Source organism: Perna viridis, chromosome 1 (genome assembly GCF_037379345.1).
Source record: "Perna viridis isolate PV_CMFRI_1.1 ecotype Kerala chromosome 1, ASM3737934v1, whole genome shotgun sequence".
NCBI lineage: Eukaryota > Metazoa > Mollusca > Bivalvia > Mytilida > Mytilidae > Perna > Perna viridis.
Window position 1 is genome coordinate 14,277,461 of NC_142445.1, and position 22,141 is coordinate 14,299,601.

General features: G+C 33.2%; 1 protein-coding gene across 2 annotated transcripts in view; it reads right to left on the reverse strand.

Moving 5' to 3' along the window:
• The window catches only part of LOC148627372 (inter-alpha-trypsin inhibitor heavy chain H3-like), a 33,598-nt gene that overhangs the window by 9,326 nt on the left and 2,131 nt on the right, over positions 1–22,141 (reverse strand). For both annotated transcript variants that reach the window (XM_088571918.1, XM_088571907.1), the window contains exons 2-8: positions 12,031–12,191; positions 11,413–11,523; positions 9,758–10,005; positions 8,964–9,130; positions 7,079–7,364; positions 6,007–6,698; positions 5,041–5,131 (exon numbers count right to left, since the gene is read on the reverse strand). In XM_088571918.1, the coding sequence (XP_088428044.1) occupies positions 5,041–5,131; positions 6,007–6,698; positions 7,079–7,364; positions 8,964–9,130; positions 9,758–10,005; positions 11,413–11,523; positions 12,031–12,191 (1,756 nt within the window). The remainder of the gene's footprint in view (positions 1–5,040; positions 5,132–6,006; positions 6,699–7,078; positions 7,365–8,963; positions 9,131–9,757; positions 10,006–11,412; positions 11,524–12,030; positions 12,192–22,141) is intronic.

Sequence of the window (22,141 nt, forward strand, 5' to 3'; positions counted from 1 at the left end):
CCCTTTACTGGTCATGTTTTAATGTGAAAACACTGTATTTACAAATTTAAAGCCAAATATATCACCTTTTGTGAAAATTTAAAGATTTAGGATTTTTGACATGTGATCAAGAAAAAGGGGGAGGCAAGTCAGAAATAAATTTTTAAAAATAGACCAATTTCTCAGAAAATGATTACTTTTAAAACTATTTCTTCATTAATATTGTTAAAAAACAAGTTGTGATTGATATTTTTTATTTGAAAAGTCAGAAAAAGTTCTTTGCAAATATTTAATGCATTTCAGTATGGTAGAATATTTTCACTTTTTTGCTCGCACAACTTGGTTACCCTATATTTAAAAATCAAATATTTAAAAAAGTGCTTGTCACATTTCACTGAAACTTTGCAAATGCATTCAGTATGTGTGTAGGAAGATACCTGTATAGTTATTTATTTTTTCTAAGACAAAAAGTGACTCTTTAGGTTACAGACCACCAATTCAACCAATGAGCATTCGGAACGTACGCAAAAATAGTCCTACGCAGAAATTACCTCTGTTCCTCATAGTGCTGTGAAAAAAGTTCTCATCTTATTTAAAAAAATTTAAACAGTTTCTGAAAGGAAAAACATTTCTGTACATTTTATAGGTGCATTTTGCTTCTTGTGATGTGAAGCCTAATCTCCATAATGATTTTTAAATATACCCCTATCTTGTGAAAACACTGGGATTTCCCATGCTATTTATAGACCCTTCACTTCCGGTGACCAGTACTGCACTGCAAGTCTGCTAACCCCACATGCCATTCTGAGGATTGTGAGCTGACATATGTAGAATCATGCTGATATATAGTCATCTGCAGGTTAAAGTTAAGGTAAAGTCCAGAGAAGCCATTGAATATTGTGAAATTAGCATAGAAGCCTATGGGAAGTGGAATTAGTGGTTTTTAGCCTTAAGCTGAAGCCATGGCAAAATGAAAAGTTTCTTGAAATAGCTTTAAACTACTTGAAGATCTTGTTAACTTTGCCATGAGAGGAATACACTACAAAAATCCTTCAAAATATGCATTTTTTTAAGTTATAGGTCCAAATTATGGAAAATTGGTCTTTTTGGCTGATTTTTATGTCCTATCTTGTAAAAAGTGTAGAAAATTTAGTAAAAATATCAAATATTAAACTTTGAGGGCTATATTTACCTAAATATGGTAGTAATAAGCACTTGAAATCAAGTTTTGTGTAGATTTGAGCAAAAATTAGGTTAGAAATGAGGAAAAACTCACTTTCATTACTGCGGTTAAGGCCATATAAGCATTCCCCTATGGCAACATGGAAAATCCATTATTGAGCACTTTTTTTGCTTTAGGTGCCCTTTACTGGTCATGTTTTAATGTGAAAACACTGTATTTACAAATTTAAAGCCAAATATATCACCTTTTGTGAAAATTTAAAGATTTAGGATTTTTGACATGTGATCAAGAAAAAGGGGGAGGCAAGTCAGAAATAAATTTTTAAAAATAGACCAATTTCTCAGAAAATGATTACTTTTAAAACTATTTCTTCATTAATATTGTTAAAAAACAAGTTGTGATTGATATTTTTTATTTGAAAAGTCAGAAAAAGTTCTTTGCAAATATTTAATGCATTTCAGTATGGTAGAATATTTTCACTTTTTTGCTCGCACAACTTGGTTACCCTATATTTAAAAATCAAATATTTAAAAAAGTGCTTGTCACATTTCACTGAAACTTTGCAAATGCATTCAGTATGTGTGTAGGAAGATACCTGTATAGTTATTTATTTTTTCTAAGACAAAAAGTGACTCTTTAGGTTACAGACCACCAATTCAACCAATGAGCATTCGGAACGTACGCAAAAATAGTCCTACGCAGAAATTACCTCTGTTCCTCATAGTGCTGTGAAAAAAGTTCTCATCTTATTTAAAAAAATTTAAACAGTTTCTGAAAGGAAAAACATTTCTGTACATTTTATAGGTGCATTTTGCTTCTTGTGATGTGAAGCCTAATCTCCATAATGATTTTTAAATATACCCCTATCTTGTGAAAACACTGGGATTTCCCATGCTATTTATAGACCCTTCACTTCCGGTGACCAGTACTGCACTGCAAGTCTGCTAACCCCACATGCCATTCTGAGGATTGTGAGCTGACATATGTAGAATCATGCTGATATATAGTCATCTGCAGGTTAAAGTTAAGGTAAAGTCCAGAGAAGCCATTGAATATTGTGAAATTAGCATAGAAGCCTATGGGAAGTGGAATTAGTGGTTTTTAGCCTTAAGCTGAAGCCATGGCAAAATGAAAAGTTTCTTGAAATAGCTTTAAACTACTTGAAGATCTTGTTAACTTTGCCATGAGAGGAATACACTACAAAAATCCTTCAAAATATGCATTTTTTTAAGTTATAGGTCCAAATTATGGAAAATTGGTCTTTTTGGCTGATTTTTATGTCCTATCTTGTAAAAAGTGTAGAAAATTTAGTAAAAATATCAAATATTAAACTTTGAGGGCTATATTTACCTAAATATGGTAGTAATAAGCACTTGAAATCAAGTTTTGTGTAGATTTGAGCAAAAATTAGGTTAGAAATGAGGAAAAACTCACTTTCATTACTGCGGTTAAGGCCATATAAGCATTCCCCTATGGCAACATGGAAAATCCATTATTGAGCACTTTTTTTGCTTTAGGTGCCCTTTACTGGTCATGTTTTAATGTGAAAACACTGTATTTACAAATTTAAAGCCAAATATATCACCTTTTGTGAAAATTTAAAGATTTAGGATTTTTGACATGTGATCAAGAAAAAGGGGGAGGCAAGTCAGAAATAAATTTTTAAAAATAGACCAATTTCTCAGAAAATGATTACTTTTAAAACTATTTCTTCATTAATATTGTTAAAAAACAAGTTGTGATTGATATTTTTTATTTGAAAAGTCAGAAAAAGTTCTTTGCAAATATTTAATGCATTTCAGTATGGTAGAATATTTTCACTTTTTTGCTCGCACAACTTGGTTACCCTATATTTAAAAATCAAATATTTAAAAAAGTGCTTGTCACATTTCACTGAAACTTTGCAAATGCATTCAGTATGTGTGTAGGAAGATACCTGTATAGTTATTTATTTTTTCTAAGACAAAAAGTGACTCTTTAGGTTACAGACCACCAATTCAACCAATGAGCATTCGGAACGTACGCAAAAATAGTCCTACGCAGAAATTACCTCTGTTCCTCATAGTGCTGTGAAAAAAGTTCTCATCTTATTTAAAAAAATTTAAACAGTTTCTGAAAGGAAAAACATTTCTGTACATTTTATAGGTGCATTTTGCTTCTTGTGATGTGAAGCCTAATCTCCATAATGATTTTTAAATATACCCCTATCTTGTGAAAACACTGGGATTTCCCATGCTATTTATAGACCCTTCACTTCCGGTGACCAGTACTGCACTGCAAGTCTGCTAACCCCACATGCCATTCTGAGGATTGTGAGCTGACATATGTAGAATCATGCTGATATATAGTCATCTGCAGGTTAAAGTTAAGGTAAAGTCCAGAGAAGCCATTGAATATTGTGAAATTAGCATAGAAGCCTATGGGAAGTGGAATTAGTGGTTTTTAGCCTTAAGCTGAAGCCATGGCAAAATGAAAAGTTTCTTGAAATAGCTTTAAACTACTTGAAGATCTTGTTAACTTTGCCATGAGAGGAATACACTACAAAAATCCTTCAAAATATGCATTTTTTTAAGTTATAGGTCCAAATTATGGAAAATTGGTCTTTTTGGCTGATTTTTATGTCCTATCTTGTAAAAAGTGTAGAAAATTTAGTAAAAATATCAAATATTAAACTTTGAGGGCTATATTTACCTAAATATGGTAGTAATAAGCACTTGAAATCAAGTTTTGTGTAGATTTGAGCAAAAATTAGGTTAGAAATGAGGAAAAACTCACTTTCATTACTGCGGTTAAGGCCATATAAGCATTCCCCTATGGCAACATGGAAAATCCATTATTGAGCACTTTTTTTGCTTTAGGTGCCCTTTACTGGTCATGTTTTAATGTGAAAACACTGTATTTACAAATTTAAAGCCAAATATATCACCTTTTGTGAAAATTTAAAGATTTAGGATTTTTGACATGTGATCAAGAAAAAGGGGGAGGCAAGTCAGAAATAAATTTTTAAAAATAGACCAATTTCTCAGAAAATGATTACTTTTAAAACTATTTCTTCATTAATATTGTTAAAAAACAAGTTGTGATTGATATTTTTTATTTGAAAAGTCAGAAAAAGTTCTTTGCAAATATTTAATGCATTTCAGTATGGTAGAATATTTTCACTTTTTTGCTCGCACAACTTGGTTACCCTATATTTAAAAATCAAATATTTAAAAAAGTGCTTGTCACATTTCACTGAAACTTTGCAAATGCATTCAGTATGTGTGTAGGAAGATACCTGTATAGTTATTTATTTTTTCTAAGACAAAAAGTGACTCTTTAGGTTACAGACCACCAATTCAACCAATGAGCATTCGGAACGTACGCAAAAATAGTCCTACGCAGAAATTACCTCTGTTCCTCATAGTGCTGTGAAAAAAGTTCTCATCTTATTTAAAAAAATTTAAACAGTTTCTGAAAGGAAAAACATTTCTGTACATTTTATAGGTGCATTTTGCTTCTTGTGATGTGAAGCCTAATCTCCATAATGATTTTTAAATATACCCCTATCTTGTGAAAACACTGGGATTTCCCATGCTATTTATAGACCCTTCACTTCCGGTGACCAGTACTGCACTGCAAGTCTGCTAACCCCACATGCCATTCTGAGGATTGTGAGCTGACATATGTAGAATCATGCTGATATATAGTCATCTGCAGGTTAAAGTTAAGGTAAAGTCCAGAGAAGCCATTGAATATTGTGAAATTAGCATAGAAGCCTATGGGAAGTGGAATTAGTGGTTTTTAGCCTATATCAGACGGGGATGCGTGAGGTGATCACATTGTATTTTGTCATGGTGCTGTGCGTCCTTAGATCGTGAAACAATACATATACATACGTCCCGCATCTTCATTCTCATCAAATGCTCCTATATCTTTATCCTCAGGTTTTGTAACCACCATTGATGTAAGTGGTGTAACGAACTTGTACTGCAAAAATTTAATGCGCATGTTAAATACTTGCGTGCAGCTTGTTTCTATATGAGGCAGGTGTTAACATATAGATTATCATGATCACTACGTCCCCAATTACACAGAGGTATTTCAAGTAGAACCAACATAACGTGTTGAAGGACTTTTTGGTCAAAAACTTGCATATTAAAAGTTTTCTAAACTTAGAATCGAATATTTCCTTTTTGCGACGCAGTCGGTATAGTTTCGCTTTTTACCCTTTGACCTTAAGGACGCTCTTCTATGGAAACGCAAGTCACCTGATCGCATTTTTGCTTCCCGATTGGCCAAATACTGATTAATTAGTGACGTTCGAAAAATCTGTATTGAAAATTTGAATAATATGTGCCATGTGTTATTTTCTTGAAAGAAATGTTGAAACTTAGACGTTAAAAGAACAAAATTTTACCGCGTCGGCTATCATTTTTAAAAGATAGTACTTGTTTTATTTACCTCTAACGTCGATTCGAGATTAATGATCAGAGAATGAAATAAAAAGGCTTATCTCAAATTTATAAACTGAAGATAATTGATAAATTACCGCTTTCTGAAATAAATGGAAATTTTGGTAAGCTGTACATGTGTTTCACGGAGTAACCAGTAACATTCGAACTAAACACGGAAAAAGTTCAATATTCGATTAGAATTACTCCAGACCAAAAAAAAATAAAATTCATGAAGATTTTTTTTCCATTCTGGTGATTTTTCTTTTGTTGCTTACGAATATTACTTGTTTGTAAAAATAAAAAAAAATCCATATTGTCAACATTTTGTTTCAATTTTTTAATCCAACACACAACGCTCTTATTTTGAAAAATGCTTTTCCAATAGAATCTCAAACTCTAACATCATACCTTAAGTGACAATTCTAAAGCTTTGTCATTTAATTGTTTCTTGGTCTCCGCATTGTTCTCCCCAATAGCCTCTTCCAGTAATTGTTTTATAGTAAGATAAGCCCAAATTCGTTCCGTTATTTTGGTAAAGTCTCCAGCCTTTGTTAGTTCGGGAACCCTGCTTTTTATGTTGGACTCCAGCTCAAGCTCAATTTGGCCACCTATTCCGTCACCAGTTACTACCAGATTTAGGACTTGGACATCGTCATCTGATAGTTTTCCTGCTATAATTAACTCCTTCCCATTGAAATAAGTATCAAATTTCTGTTTTGTTGCATTTGAAGCAATGTCATTATTGTTGTCAAGGTATTTAAAAGTCACATTTCTTAAGGCAGCCGAAGAAATTTCATCATAAAATCCTTTTATTTGAAGGGCAGCATCAGAATCTGCAAAAATCTTTCTTGCAACTCCTTTATTCTTGATTGCAACTTTCTTAACGAATTCGTAATCTGCATCGCTCCCGAAAGCGAGACTGAAAACTGCAACATCTTTAGTATTTTTATAATCAATGTTTCGTAAAATTCTCTCACGATTCTGCTCTCCTTTAGATGCCTGTCCATCGGTTAAAAAGACCATAACTTTCATTCGATTATCGCCGTTGTTTTTGTTAAGGAAATCTATTCCTTTTAACATAGCAGTATTAATATCAGTCCCTGCAATATAACATTTTTGCATTAAATCAAGTTTAGTACATGGCTAATTTGCTTGCTCGTTGTCCATGCAACATCTTCACAAATGTTTTATATTGAGTTCATGACTTACATTTTCGATGCAATTTGTGTGCAAAAAAAGTATAATTTTTAATGTTTTTTTTTTATTTTGAAAATGTTCATGATATTGCGATTGTTATACTTTGTCTTTTGGTCTGATGATTTCTTGAGTCCTTATTTCTGTTGATGCGGAAAAGTCTGAAGAAAACTATGCTTTTCTAATATATACGTCAAAGAAGAAAATAAAATTTAAATTTGTATTCAAAAAGACTAACAAAACCAAACAAAAGTTAACAAAACAAAAATGAAAATAAAATACGTACACCCACTAGCCCGAATTCTGCTTGCATATTCTCTTGCCAACTTAATATTATTTGGAGTAGCAGATACAAGAGTGGACTTCCACAGTTTGGCTTTGCTACTGAACTCCATTATATTGAAGTTATCACCTTCGTGTAGATCCTGTAGAATTTTATCAATAGCATCACTTTGTTGTCGTATTTTACTTCCGCTCATGGAACTGCTTACATCAAGAATGAATAGAACATTTTTTTTAATCGGATCCATACCCTCAGGGGCAAAGAAATGGACAAAATACCCGTCGACTACCTGTTGTAAAGAAAACAATGTGGAGTTTTATTGAATTGTGAACACAAGATGATAAAAAAGTTTCGTGTATAGTACATATTTCATTTTCTATTATTTACATGTACGCTTTATTCAAATACAAATCTTACACGTAGGATTTAACATATTGTAGACAGTGATATTGTAAATATATTCAATGTCGAACATATCTCGGTTCCAGGGACTTAGTTCCAGGTATTAGATACTAGCAATGCAATGCCTTTGTAATATACATGTTTTATTTGTATGTGTGCTATCGGGAACCAATCTATAAATTGAACATTACTCACCATTATAAATATCTGAGTATATTTATATATCTTGTATAAAGATCTTTGGTTCGATTTACGCATTACATAAACCGTTATTTCACGTAAAGTTCTTTATACAAGCTAATATACTCAGATTTTAGTTACGAATGAGATCAGCTTTATCCTCTCACAAAACCTCCTAGAACTGTCAGAAGACCAGATCTATGACAAATTTAGAACAGTTTTCGTACAGTTCTATAGCCAGCTCTTCCAACAGTTCGAGCAGAGCCGGCTCTACTAGTAGAACTGTTCTTGTGGAGCCAGCTCTGTCAGAACTGTCAGATAAGCTGGCTCTAGTAGTAGATATGTTCTCGTAGACCCGGTTCTTCTAGTAGAACTGTAATAAGAGCTGGGTCTAGAACTGTTCTAAGACACATTTAGAACTATTCTGAGTGGCTCTTCTGACTTTTTCCCTGAGAAGTTAGAACTGGTCTCATCTGCACATTCCTTATAATCTAATATTATCAAAAACTATGATAAATTCATATTAATTTATTCAAATATACACGCCTTTCCCAGACACGATTATTTCATTGGTAAAAATAGTCCGGGTTTTAAGTTCATGACCTTGCTTATTGATTATGTAATTATAGGAAAATTTTGTATCCAAGATTAAATAAAAACACATCTTTTCTAACAGTAAAAATGGTCATATTAATTATCATAATTTAACTGGAAAACCGAAATAAGAAAATGAAACGGTTTTAAACTTAAATTTTACTCATTTCTGTACCTGATAACTTACATTCGACTAGTCAATTATATGTAGTGTGGACATTGCACATTAGTGACAATTATGAACTACGTTATCTTCATGTAAGGTATTTATGATTGCACCATCTTTAGTTTTCGAAATATAAAGTAGTGAGAGATCGGCAATATTTTTTATGGGAGAAGGACAGCGGGTAACATTTGATTGAAATCGACAAAAAATTGTGTATCGTTTTGTTTTGTTTTGTTTTTTTTAAATGCTAAAAACATAATATTTCTTGAATTTAAATTGTTGTCGTTGGAGACTTGTATCGATTGGCGAATGGGCGATTATACGACGTAAAATATCTCCAAGGAGGGATAACTTAAAAGGGTAATTACGGATGTGTTGAGAATATTTGTAACAAGTTTTCTGAATAACAGTCAAACCATATAATTTTTGTCAGGTTCAAAATAAAGATGTACGTAGATTCAATGAGCATCACAAATTTTTCTGATCTTATTTGGAATAATATCAATGTTTATCTTTTTCGATATGAAAATAGCAAATGAAACATACTAAGATTTCTCCCGGACTTAATTCTCGCTCTAAATCGTATTCAACAACGAAGAGACCAGAGAGGCCTTGTTCTGATGCCCGCCTTTGGTCCTCTATAGTCGGAGAGTAGTGGACTGTTGCAGACAGCTCCGTTGGTTGCTCAACCACAGCAAGGGCATTTTTACCTTCTACAAATTAAGCAAGATATTGTCGTCACGCCCTTGATATGTTTTTCTGATGGTATGGATATATATAAACGTGATATATGAAACAAAATATTTGGTAGGCAATGAATAAACACACGGGTACAACTTTTGGTAAACTAGATTATAAAGTTAACACATCAATATCGATTTTTATGGGTCGTCTACATTAAAAATTTAAGATTTTATCGTGACAGAAAACACCATTTCAAAAAGTAATATGATTATACAGTTGATAAATCCGTGTAAAGAGAGATAAAGGGTATTATTAACTGATGACTTAAAATACAATGTAAATTGCTCCTTTAATACAACAGGAGGTTTTAGCAACCATAACTTTTACAGGGCAATTGCCCTGTATTAATTCTGGCCCTGTATAAAAGTTAAACTTGTCCGCCATTTTGTTTGAAACAGACTATAGAATTTTGTTTGCCAAAACTGACTATAAATTTGCATCACTAGGAAATATGTCATACTGAGCTGTATTTAACGGTTTGTACAGATAACTCCTGTTATTTTAAGTCATCAGTTAATAAAGGGATCATAAAATAACCATTTAATAACCCTATAATACTCTATGATTTCTAACATTATTTATACAGTAAAAAATACCTTCAATGCTTCGATCTGATATTACGTCATTTCTTAACGGCGGCACTGATACTTTTGTTAGTTTCTTGTTTTCTAGTATAGCGACATCTATCTGGAAATCTTCCACAATCTGACCGGGGTCAACATAAATTATGTGTTCATACTCTCCATAAACTCTCTCCAGTAGTTCCTGGTATGTAAGGTTAAAGGTCACTTTACTCTGAGCAGCAATGTTGACATCAACGCTAAATCGATTCGTATGTCTTGGTCTGAAAGTTCAACACAAGAACTTATTGTAACTTTGATTCTGTAACTGGACTATAAGCGACCGGAATTATTTCCAGAATAAGAATTAATTGAGGAAAAACAAAGCAGAAAGAATTAGAATCTGTTGAGCAGGAAGACTTCCAGAGTATCCATATAGAGGCAACGTCACAAACTATTACCATCATTGAAAAAAAACCCAATATTTTGGGTATTTAATACGGTCTTGCACTCAGTTTTAGAAATATGTGAACCTATAAATTTATCATCAGAAAGTGTGCTACAATCTTAATGACTTTTTTTATTGGAAAAAACTAATAAAGACTAGGCGTTGCCCCTAACGGGACTCATACCCCGCAGCCTGTTGAACACTACATTTAGGTACCAATGTTAAAAATACGATTCATATTGGACACAATATTTTTGTGGATAGACTTTCGACAAACAATATGCTGCCAATTCTGAAGCACCCAACTCCAAACAGCAATCAGTACTATTGATTGTTCAACAGCCATTATTTCTACGATTTTTGTTCAAACATATTAAATTTATGACAGTATGCACATCTCCATGAGGTTATATTACATCCGACAAAGTTTCATAACAATGGTACAAGCTGCTTAAAAAGTAGTTTGGACAGACGAACAGAGAGACAGACAGAATGAAACGTATATACCCACAGCTTTGTTTGCAGTGGGTATAAAAAACTTTCCTCAAATAAGTTGTCAACATTCATTTTTACGTTACGTTACTTTCTGTCCCGTATAACTAACGTGCGTCACATTATAATAGAGAGCTAGCAAAAGTCTTTAATTTTTCTTACGTGTTTACATATATTTTTTTATCTTATGTTTTAGTAAAATTATGTATATTAATGTTATATCATATACACAGAATTAATTTTGTACATTTCGGCTAAGGAGTTTACGGTTCAAAATATTTCATTTGTTCATTATCACAAATTATATGATGAAAAGACTACATTGCGGATGTTTCCATTAGTTCAGGCTTCAGTTAAGACAGATTGATTTGTGTTAAGTGTACACTGAATAATTACTTCATGCAAAAAGAAAATGAAAGTTTAAATTTGGTTGAAATGATTGTGTTGTATATATTATAATTGCTATGGTAAAAACATCGTGGTTTGAATTCATGATCCTATCGGCGTGTCCTGTTCTTATCGTACTGGTGTATGTCCTTTGAATTCAAATTGCGATACAATGTGACAAAGAATATGATACACAAACTGTTGTCATTTTTTCAAACCTGATTCATGCCTGCTTTCTACTCGAAAACCTAACAGAATATCAAAAGAAATAATTAGTCTAAACGGGCATTTGATTACGCAGATACCAGAACTAGAAAGAGAAGGTAACTAAAATATTGGTCTATGTCGGACATAAAATACATACTTTTGAGCTACGTGCCCAGCGCTTTGTCCTTTTTTCTTGGCTTTGTCGTACTTTTCTTTAGCTTTGGCTTTTTCATTAACCTCTCCGGGAAATATTTTTCCGTCGATTTCCCTGAAATAAGCAATAACAGTAAGCTTTAAGTTCACTCTGCAATAGAGATAGCTGATATCTGTCTTTATGTTTTTAATATTCTTGAAATTGAAATAAGGAGAAACCGCTATTAAGCAGTATTTAATGGTCGATGGCATAGGTGTAAAAAGTACTATTACTTTATTATGCAATACTTATACCGATAGGAGACCATCAGAACATAAGATCATCGAGTAGGTGTGTTCGTCGATCGGTTATACCGGTAAAGCAATCGACGTTTTCTTCAGAAAACTGACCGCCTCAGTGGACTAATAGTAGTGTGCTCATCTCGCAAACTAGGTTTTTATTAAAGGTTGCTACAGCTTCTCCAGAGATTGATTGATATAAGACTTAAAATATTGTTTCTGAATCCTGTAATTAATTGGCTACAGTTCATTTCATTCTTTTCTTCAGACTTGATGTTAAAATATGCAAATTCCTTAATAAATATGTTTCAACTAAATAAATACACAGTATCATGAACCTTACATGGCGAAAGCTGTAATGAAGGCAGCATCTGGTAATGTGACTTGGAAATGAGCCTCTACTGGTGTCTTTGCACTATTAGCAACTTTGCTGGTGACTAAAGTTGTAGCAAATCTGAACTTGATATCAGACTTAATATGCATATAATAAATTCTAGGATTCGTCTGAAATGGTATTTGATGTCTATATGTAATTAACTTAAAATTCTCTATTTTTTGTGTGTTGATCTGACTTTTCAAATAAAACATTTACAACGAAAAAATACTACCCTAGAAAATGCGTATGGTCCTGTCAAACTCATTTTCACTGATATGATATAATTGTTGAAAACATTGTCTATTAGTCCGTTTTAAAGGTGTCCCGCCAAAATATTTTTGAACAAAGTGTGTATGAATTGTCATTTTTTCTCTATACTTTTGCATGGTTCTTTTGTGAACTATACTTTAATACTTTAACAGAGCATGTATCCATTCAAAATTGTTTGCAAGCGCTAAAACCATATTGGGAACGTAAAATTAGAGAATTTGAAATATCAATAATTTACTTTTGAACAATCGAGGGAACTTTCTAGAATCTTAAATATTTTAATAAAGAAACATTTTTATTAATTTGAATAGACCAACTGTAACAGTAATCTGAATCTTATTCTAAAACTAAGAAACTTTAAGATTCTGGACATACATTAACAATAGTTTAAATTCGGGCGGAAGTCAATTACATTCAAGGCTTTAAAAATTCAATAATTTACTGTTTGAAAGAAAATGCTGATACAAAGGGGACGAAGGTGACTTCTACCAGTTGATATTTTCAATTTTCAAAAATAAAAAGAATTTAATTTTCGTTAAACAATTACTGTTCCTACAATGATTTTTGTTTTATATGCGAATTCAGGTAAATGCATCTATTTATACATGTATTTTTTTTTCAAAATCGTACTAGACAAACTGAAGTGCTACTGTGTAATACCGTTTTTATCGACATTTCTGAACACACTCATCAACTTCATGAATTCAGGTCATTCGAGAGTATCGGGAAACCGTGCTATCACAGTTGAACTATATGTACTCGTACGGCTACTGCAACCAGGCGCGTAGCTGAGGCCAAATTGAAGTGTAGGCAAAATTACGGCAGGGGGTCCACGGAGAAGCTCTGCGGAGCGTTTTAGAGCATCATTTATGCCTCTCCTGGATGTATTTTATCTCAAAAAAAAAATTGGCAAAATTGAGTGTAGGCAAAAGCTTTTTTGCCTAACGGCAGCTACGCGCCTGGCAGCTACAGTAATTAGTTTATATCCTTGAACAAAGTGATCAAATACAGAAAGTTATGTTTGTACGTTGTAATTTTATGAAAATTGTTAAGCATTTTAGATTAACTATGGTCGGCTAGGGTATATCGTTAAAACCAATTTATATTGCTTGGTACTACTGTTATAGAATTTTGAACATGTGCAATGTGAAAAAAAAAATGATAATTTATTTCCTTTTTTTGAGATTGATTGATTGTTGGGGTTTAACGCCATATTTCAGCTATATTCAAGCGATGAACATGAAATGGATGATAAAATGAATATGCAATGATGATTATGATGAAATGAAGAGGAATGGGATACAAGGACAACAGGGCGACAAATTTTGATTGCCACTAGAAAAAAAAAGAGGGATGGGTAAGGTCGGGCAATTTAGCCTCCTGTTGCGGAGCGCAAAGGTTCCTACTCCTATCGAATACCACATCAGGGTTCTTTAACGTGCGAGGAACGTGGCATCTTTCCCAACACGTTGCACCACTATGGTTTGCGGTCAGGTTTTCCGTGTTATAGCCTGACAACCCCAGCATGTAACACGCCAGGGGTACCCCATTCCACCACCTGGGGCACACATCCCAGTTGCTCTGTGGGCAGAGCGCCTAGCCCCGGCCCGGTTTCTGAGCACTATTTAGTTGCCTTTTGCGACAAGCTTAGCGCTGCTGCAGGCCTATTCTTTTGACACCCGGACCTGTACGGGGCATAATTATTTCAGTCTTTGCATGTAACTTTCTTAGATGTGCAAAGAAATTCCTTACACATGCACATTACTTTAGATCATGACGCATTTGCCTTTGAGGTTCCGGGAATTCGAAAATCTAGCATATTTCTTATTAATATGTTTAAGTATCAGACTTAATGAATTTCAAAAACCAATCGAATTAAGTTTTTATTTCTTGTTCAGAAACCGTTGTAGATCACATAACCAGTCTTCGTTTTTTTTTTATGCATTTCCAAACAAACACTGTTCCTGTTTAGCTACACGTGTAAGTTTATTTTTGAATTTTATGTTTTCACTTTGAATCATCGTTTGCAAAATATAGTTGCAAAAACATTTTTTAAGGAGTAAATATGCTTATGTATAGATGATGAATAAAGAAGCATTTACCAAAATTCAAGGAAAAAAATATTTACATTCCTGAAAAAATGACTAAACGTATTTTCACAAATAACGCCATAGATTTTGACTTTTGCGGAAACTTAAAATATCGATAGTTGGATAACCCCGGTGTTAAAAAGTATTAAAAGTTGCATTCGAATCCCAGCATGAAGCTGATGTAAATAATCATTCGCAAAATACTAAGTGGACGACATCTGGATTTTTTAATTACCGGTTTTTCCTATAAAAGAGAAAGTAAACAATCTTCTGTTCGCGTCTAATTTGCCAAGGAGCATGATAACAATTTGTAATATATGAACACCAACTCTGGAGAAAAACAACCGTATGGTGATTTAAATTAAAATTTACGTTTCCAAGAAACGTGTAGAAGTAGCCTCCCGTTTCCTGATCTGTGTTTGGAGAAACATATTGTCTATGGAACTGCTTATAATAAATCGAATTTCCGGCGTAAAAAATGGGTACGTACAGTCCGGCGGCCATTTTGAAAAAATGGCGGCAGCTGGAAATTTTTTTGAAGTTCTGCATCCTTCATAGAGTAATTCTAACCTCTTTAAAAGTTTCATATCAACCGGACCAGCCACTTTAGAGAAAAAGGGCGGACACTTTCAACAATTTTTATGACAAGAGAATTAAAATAACAATAATAATAACAATAATTAAAATTTACGTTTCCACGAAACGTGTAGACGTCGCCTCCCGTTTCCTGATCAGTCTTTTGAGAAACATATTGTCAATGGAACTGCTTATAATTAATCGAAGCAGCGTAAAGAACTTGGATATCAAATTTCATCGAACTCGAACAACTTTGAATTTTTTTATCGCGGTGACGGCCATTTTAACCAGAGGCTCACGTGAGCCTGTATCGCTCACCTGGTTTAATTACTTGCTAAATATTTCATATAATTTTGCGTAAATTTACAAGGAATTTTCCTTAGATGAAGATTTTCTTGCAATTTAAAGCATTGGTAAACAGGAATTATTGCATGGGACAGGTTGGAAAGGGGACATAATGCATAGTTTGCAACCCCAACATACTAAAATCCGGAACCAGGCCTTTAAAAATGCAGAAATTGCCATTGTTTTGCGGAATCCATGAAATTTCTGCAAAACACAGCGTTTCTTAGCCTCCAACATGATTACTTTGCTAAAAAACTAATCTTATTAAACTAGGCATTTCACATCCAGTTTTGTATGGAAATATAGTTTACAAGGCACATAAATGCAAACAATGTCCATCAAATCTTAAGAATTATTTAAATAGACTGATTCATAAAGGATATAAATTCGACATTGTTGTCAGATCATTAAATCTTGTCTTTGTAGGAAAAAATATTGATACTCTTATTAGATCATTACATTATAACTTAATCATTCATATTTTAGCATTTTAGTCATTGCACAACTTCTTGCTAGACCAACATAGTCTATGATGTTGCAGTTCTAAATCCTTTGGAAGTTTTGTAACTGATATTTTTTGTGTTGGGAGGCTTGAAGATTTGTCATCCTTATTTGTGTCCTGAGCTTGCTTTCAGTAACTGCGAGCATTCATTGTTTATACCTCATTTGTTTGTCTTCTATGTTATTGTTAATAATTGTTGAGGTACTTTTCTAATGAATTGGATGTATTTCAGGTTGATTTTTACTGTGTGTCTAACTTTGTATTTATTTTAGCCTTTGACCGTATAGAGGGGAAGGGTTTGGATCCAACAAAACTAGTTTAACCCCGCTGCATATTGTTTGCGCCTGTCCCAAGGCAGGAAATATAGTCACTGGCATGTAGTTGTCTTTTTTTAAAACATTTTAGTTTCTTACCATAAATGATAAACTGATATAGTATTGAGGAAGGGCCGGACCTTTTTCGGGATGCTGGGATCAGAGGTTTTTAAGCTCAGGATTTCGGGATTTCTGAGAATTAAGCCCGGGATTTCGGGAAATAAATCCACCGGGAATCGGGATTTTAGCAGTTTTTAAGTTCCTTTGTTGTTCGGGATTTCGGGATTTATCCACTTTGTTTTTATTGGGGCAATTTAGAGCTTGCTACATGGAGGAAATTTCCCACTTGTTGAAGATCATGTGGCGACCTCTAGATGTATATTTTCTCGAGCGGAAACTTTGGTTAAGTTAAGATCCACAGTGGCAGCCATTTTGAAATGGCAAAAGAGTCACAAGCTTTCATCTCCTCATGCCAACGATCATTTGTTTCCAGTTTTGTTTCATTTGGTCAAGCGGTTTCCGAGAAAAAGATTTTTACATGTTTTTCTCATAGGGTCCAATGTTAAAGTAAGATCCTCGGTGGCGGCCATTTTGAATTTCCGATTGGCACCAAAATCACAAACTTACACCCCTTCATAAAAGTGAACATTTGTGTCAAGTTTTGTTTAATTTGGTCAAGCGGTTTCCGAGAAGAAGATTTTTACATGTTTTTCCCATAGGGTCCAATGTTAAACTAAGATCCTCGGTGGCGGCCATCTTGAATTTCTGATCGCCACCAAAATCACAAACTTTCATCCTCTCATATCAGTGAACATTTAATAGTGTCAAGTTTTGTTTAATTTGGTCAAGTGGTTTCCGAGAAGAAGATGTTTACATGTTTTTCCCATAGGGTCCAATGTTAAAGTAAGATCCTCGGTGGCGGCCATTTTGAATTTCCGATTGGCACCAAAATCACAAACTTTCATTCGCTCATATCAGTGAACATTTGTGTCAAGTTTTGTTTAATTTGGTCAAGTGGTTTCCGAGAAGAAGATGTTTACATGTTTCTCCCATAGGGTCCAATGTTAAACTAAGATCCTCGGTGGCGGCCATCTTGAATTTCCGATCGGCACCAAAATCACAAACTTTCATCCCCTCATACCAGTGAACATTTGTGTCAAGTTTGGTTTTATTTGGCCCTGTGGTTTCAGAGAAGAAGATTGAAATGTAAATGTTTACGGACGGACGACGGACGACGGACGGACGGACGACGGACGCCAAGTGATGGCAAAAGCTCACATGGCCTTTGGCCAGGTGAGCTAAAAATGGTAGCCGATACCTAACTCAAATTGCCAATTGATCCGCAGATTCTTAGACGGGACGACTTAAAGAACCTATATATCAATTTTCATCAAAATCGGACCAACTTTGAATTTTTCGCGCGCAGTGGCGGCCATTTTGAAAATGGCGTCCCCCACGTAGCTCAAATTGCCAATTCAGCCGCATATTATTGATCAGGACGACTCAAAGAACCTACATATCAATTTTCATCAAAATCTGACAAATTGTAATTTTCGACCGCGTTGGCAGCCATTTTGAGATTTTCTTTCGTGATTTTGTTTGGACTATTCAGCTTAATTTATACACCAAGTTTCGTCAAATTCTGATCAGCGGTTATCGAGATATATGATGTTCCAATTTCGGGACGAACCCTTTTTCATATGGAGGGGGTGTGTGTCACCGCATTGATTACTTTGATTATTTATATCAAAATACTAATTGGAATTTGAGTTTCATTTCAAAATTAATCTTCAATTCATTTCGTCATTTCATTCATCATGACGTACTTTCATATATGACAAAGGACACTGCATGACGACATATAATAGATATGCCTATGACGATTGTTTCGGGCGATAATTGCACGAGCACAGCATGTCAATTTCACTGTTAGGGATATATAAACTTTCTATTGTACAAACATAATTTAGTCCACAAATTTATTCGGTCGATTAATGTCGCCGTTCATCATTATTTCTTTCAGATAAATAAATATATTTGTTATTATATGGACTCAGCAGTTATATTGCCATTATATAATAATTGTGGACTTGATTTACTGCGACAGTTCTAACATCTTGAAAAAAATCATCTCAATCAGACCAGCCACTTTTGAGAAAAAGGGCGGACACTTCCAACATTTTTTATGACAGGAGAATTAAAATAATAACAAGTTTTAAGTTGTGCTTGCAAGCAAGTCACAAAAGTCCCCTCACGTTCCCCAAATAGTCTCATAAACCAAAATTTTGAAATCTGCATATAATATCAAGCTAAAATAAAATAAAATTTCGATGAATTCAACATTTTCTTTGTTGGGGCACCTTACTTTGAATGGCAGCCTTCATGGATATTTTAAAATATGCACTTAACCAAGCTTTGATAATTCTAGTGAAAAGTTCGGCTGATTTTTGTGATACATATAAATGTACAGTTCCTTAATTAACGGAAAACATCATAATAAGTTTTAAGTTGTGCTTGCAAGCAAGTCACATAAGTCCCCTCACGTTCCCCGACTAGTCCTAGGATCCAAAATTTTGAAATCTGCATACAATATTAAGCTAAAATACATAAAATTTTGATGAATTTAACACTTTTTATTATATTTTCCTATTATAACTTAAATTATTTGATCTATAGAACTGATTTTAACCTTTCAACGTGCACTGTTTTGGTACGTTCAAATTTAAAAAGCGTACTTCTTGGTATGGCAGCTTCTAAGAAGTACTATGCTAGTTATTTGCATTACACTGAGAATCTCTGTATTTATATATTCTGAAATTTCCCGATAGCCAATAGTAAACAATAGTAGGATTCAAAAACTCCTGATAGCCAATAAAAATTTACAATAAATAACAAAAGACCAGGGTTTACTGTATTCCTTCAACAAAAATTTCTCTCTGTATATTCCATAACAGAAAAGCTGGATCTTAACAAATATCCATTTTGAGTTACGGCGTTTTTGACTGTTCAATTTTAATATCATAAAAATTGAAATTCGCAGCAAATCCGTAAATTAGTGAATTCGTTATATGTATTAATGTGTCAAATATAAAACAAATCATTAATGTCGATACGCAAAATTGTTGAAACGAGATAAAATTCAAGAGAAAGAATTGATGAATAAAAGAATGACAAATATTCCACGAAACAAAACCGTCGTAAAATGGAAAGTATTCGTAATTAGTTACATACTAAAATTCTAATGTTTTACGTTTATATAGACAACTAAGATATATTCAAGCTTTCGTTCGAAGTTATCCGCAGATATAAGAGAAGCCTCGAAGAATAATCCGAAGAAATTTTGGGAAATACTTAAGCGATGCACTAATGCTAGTAAATCGGATGTGAAAGTTCCGCTAGATGAACTATACGATTATTTTAAAAATATCAACTCGTCAGAAGACGAAGTTGATAATGATCTAGATCCAGATAACGATGAATTCCGCGAACGCGATCTTGCTGACCGCATACTTAACTGTCCTATTGATGCGTCGGAGAAAGAAAAGGTCATTAAGAATTTGCCTAATAACAAGGCTATGGGAATCGATTGTATCAGGAATGAGTACTTAAAAAGTACCTTTCATATATTGCTTCCCACATGCGTAAAAATCTTTAACGTTATTTTTGATACCGGTATAGTTCCAGAAAGTTGGACTTTAGGCATGATACAACCTATTTATAAGAATAAGGGTGATGTACAAGATCCGTCGAACTATAGACCGATACGTTTATTAAGCTATTTTAGTAAAGTTTTTACGAGCATTTTGAATAATAGACTTACCTCATTTGCAGATGAAATTAAGCTGATTTCACCAGTACAAGCCGGTTTTCGGAGGAACCATTCGACTTTAGATAATATTTTCATTTTAAACTCATTTATAGAACTTTATTTTTTACATAAAAAGAAGCTGTTTTGTACATTTGTCGATTTTAGCAAAGCTTTTGATAAAGTCAGCAGAAGTGGATTGTGGACAAAAATGTTAAGGTCTGGTATAAATGGAAAGTGTTTCTCTGTTATAAAAAATATGTACCAAAACGTAAAATCGTGTTAGAAAAGATGGCGAATGCTCTGATTTCTTTAATTGTTCTATAGGCGTTCGCCAAGGAGAAAATTTGTCTCCCTTTCTTTTTTCAATTTTCCTGAATGATTTGGAAAGCTTTTTTGATAATCATGATGTTTCATCTTTACAAACTATAGATGATCTTTTGGCCCAGCATATAGATGAGTTTATGAAGATGTTTCTTTTGTTATACGCTGACGATACATTACTGTTTTCAGAAACGTATGATGGCATGCAAAAAGTTTTAAATGTGTTCAATGAGTATTGTAAACTATGGAAACTCGAAGTTAACCAAAGTAAAACAAAAGTTGTTATTTTTTCTAAGAGAAAGTCTCGTCCTGCAGCACCATTATTGTTTGACGGTCATGATCTAGAATATACAGACTGCTACTCCTACTTGGGAATTTTATTTCAATATAATTGTAATTTCGTTCACACCAAAAAGAAGTTAGTAGAGCAAGCTCAAAAGGCTTTATATGCAGTCTATTATAAGATCAGAAATCTTAATTTGCCAATGGATTTACAGTTAAAAATTTTTGACTCTTTAGTAGCCCCTATTTTACTTTACGGAAGTGAAATTTGGGGGACTGGGAAGAACGATAATATAGAAAAAGTACATTTACAATTTTTGAAAAGAATTTTGGGTGTGAGAATATCTACTCCAAATTTTTTGGTTTATGGAGAGACGGGTAGATACCCCCTGGACATCAATATAAAATGTAGAGCATTATGTTTTTGGAGCAGATTGATGTCCACAGAAAAGTTGTCATCCAAGATTTATAGATTATTATATAACTTGTATATTAGAGGTCAAAGTCAGATTATGTTTGTTAAGAATATTGAATCTATTTTTTTGACAATGCAGGACTAAACTTTATATTTGGATACCAGATGCAAGTTGAGGTTAAAATGATCAAGTTTCATATAAAACAGATTTTGATAGATCAATTTATACAACATTGGCGTTCACAAATAAGTGTATCATCAAGAGGATATTTTTACTCTTTATTTAAACAAGAATTTTGCATAGAACCATACTTATTAAGACTTGAACAAAAACATAGAATTCACATTACGAAGTTTCGACTTAGTAATTTTCGTATACCTGTTGAAACTAGACGTTGGTATCACATAGATAAAGAAAATAGAAAATGTACAAAATGTTCGTTAGATGTTGTTGGTGACGAATACCACTACATTTTGTTTGTAACAACCAAGAAATAATAACATTACGAAATAGATATATCCCAAATTATTATGTGCAAAACTGTAGTATTGTCAAAATGGCGGGTATGTTCTCTTTGTGTCACACTAATCTTTTGAAAAATGTATCTTTATTTTTGAAAGGACCCGGAAAACTTTTTGCCTAGAAGTGATTTACTCCTGTCCGCTATGTTTCTTTTCTTCCATATAAATATGTCACTTTGTCTTTGTCTTTGTATGTTTGATATGTTGTATGTTGTAACGTTTGTTTGCTCATGTTGCACACTGTGCCTGAGCTTTTCTAAATAAAATCTTGAAAATTGAAAAAAATTGAAATTGAAGATGGAGGCGTATAATATTTACCAAAAATAATAAACGAACAAAATTAAGTTCGTTGTATACACGTACGAATATAGTACCTAATAGCGATTGAAAGGTTTTCTATATAAGTTAAAATTAAATAAAAGTCAAGTTATTGATTAGCAGTTTCAACAAATATGATATAAAATTTCCAAAAGAAATAATGCAAATACAACACCTTATCGCATTACAGTTTAATTTTTTTTATATTTATCTATTTATTATTTTTTTTTTATTATTATTATTATTTTTTTTTTTTTGTAAATTGTTCATGAGTTATAATTTCCTATCCAAATCTGAGATAAACATCAGGAAGTG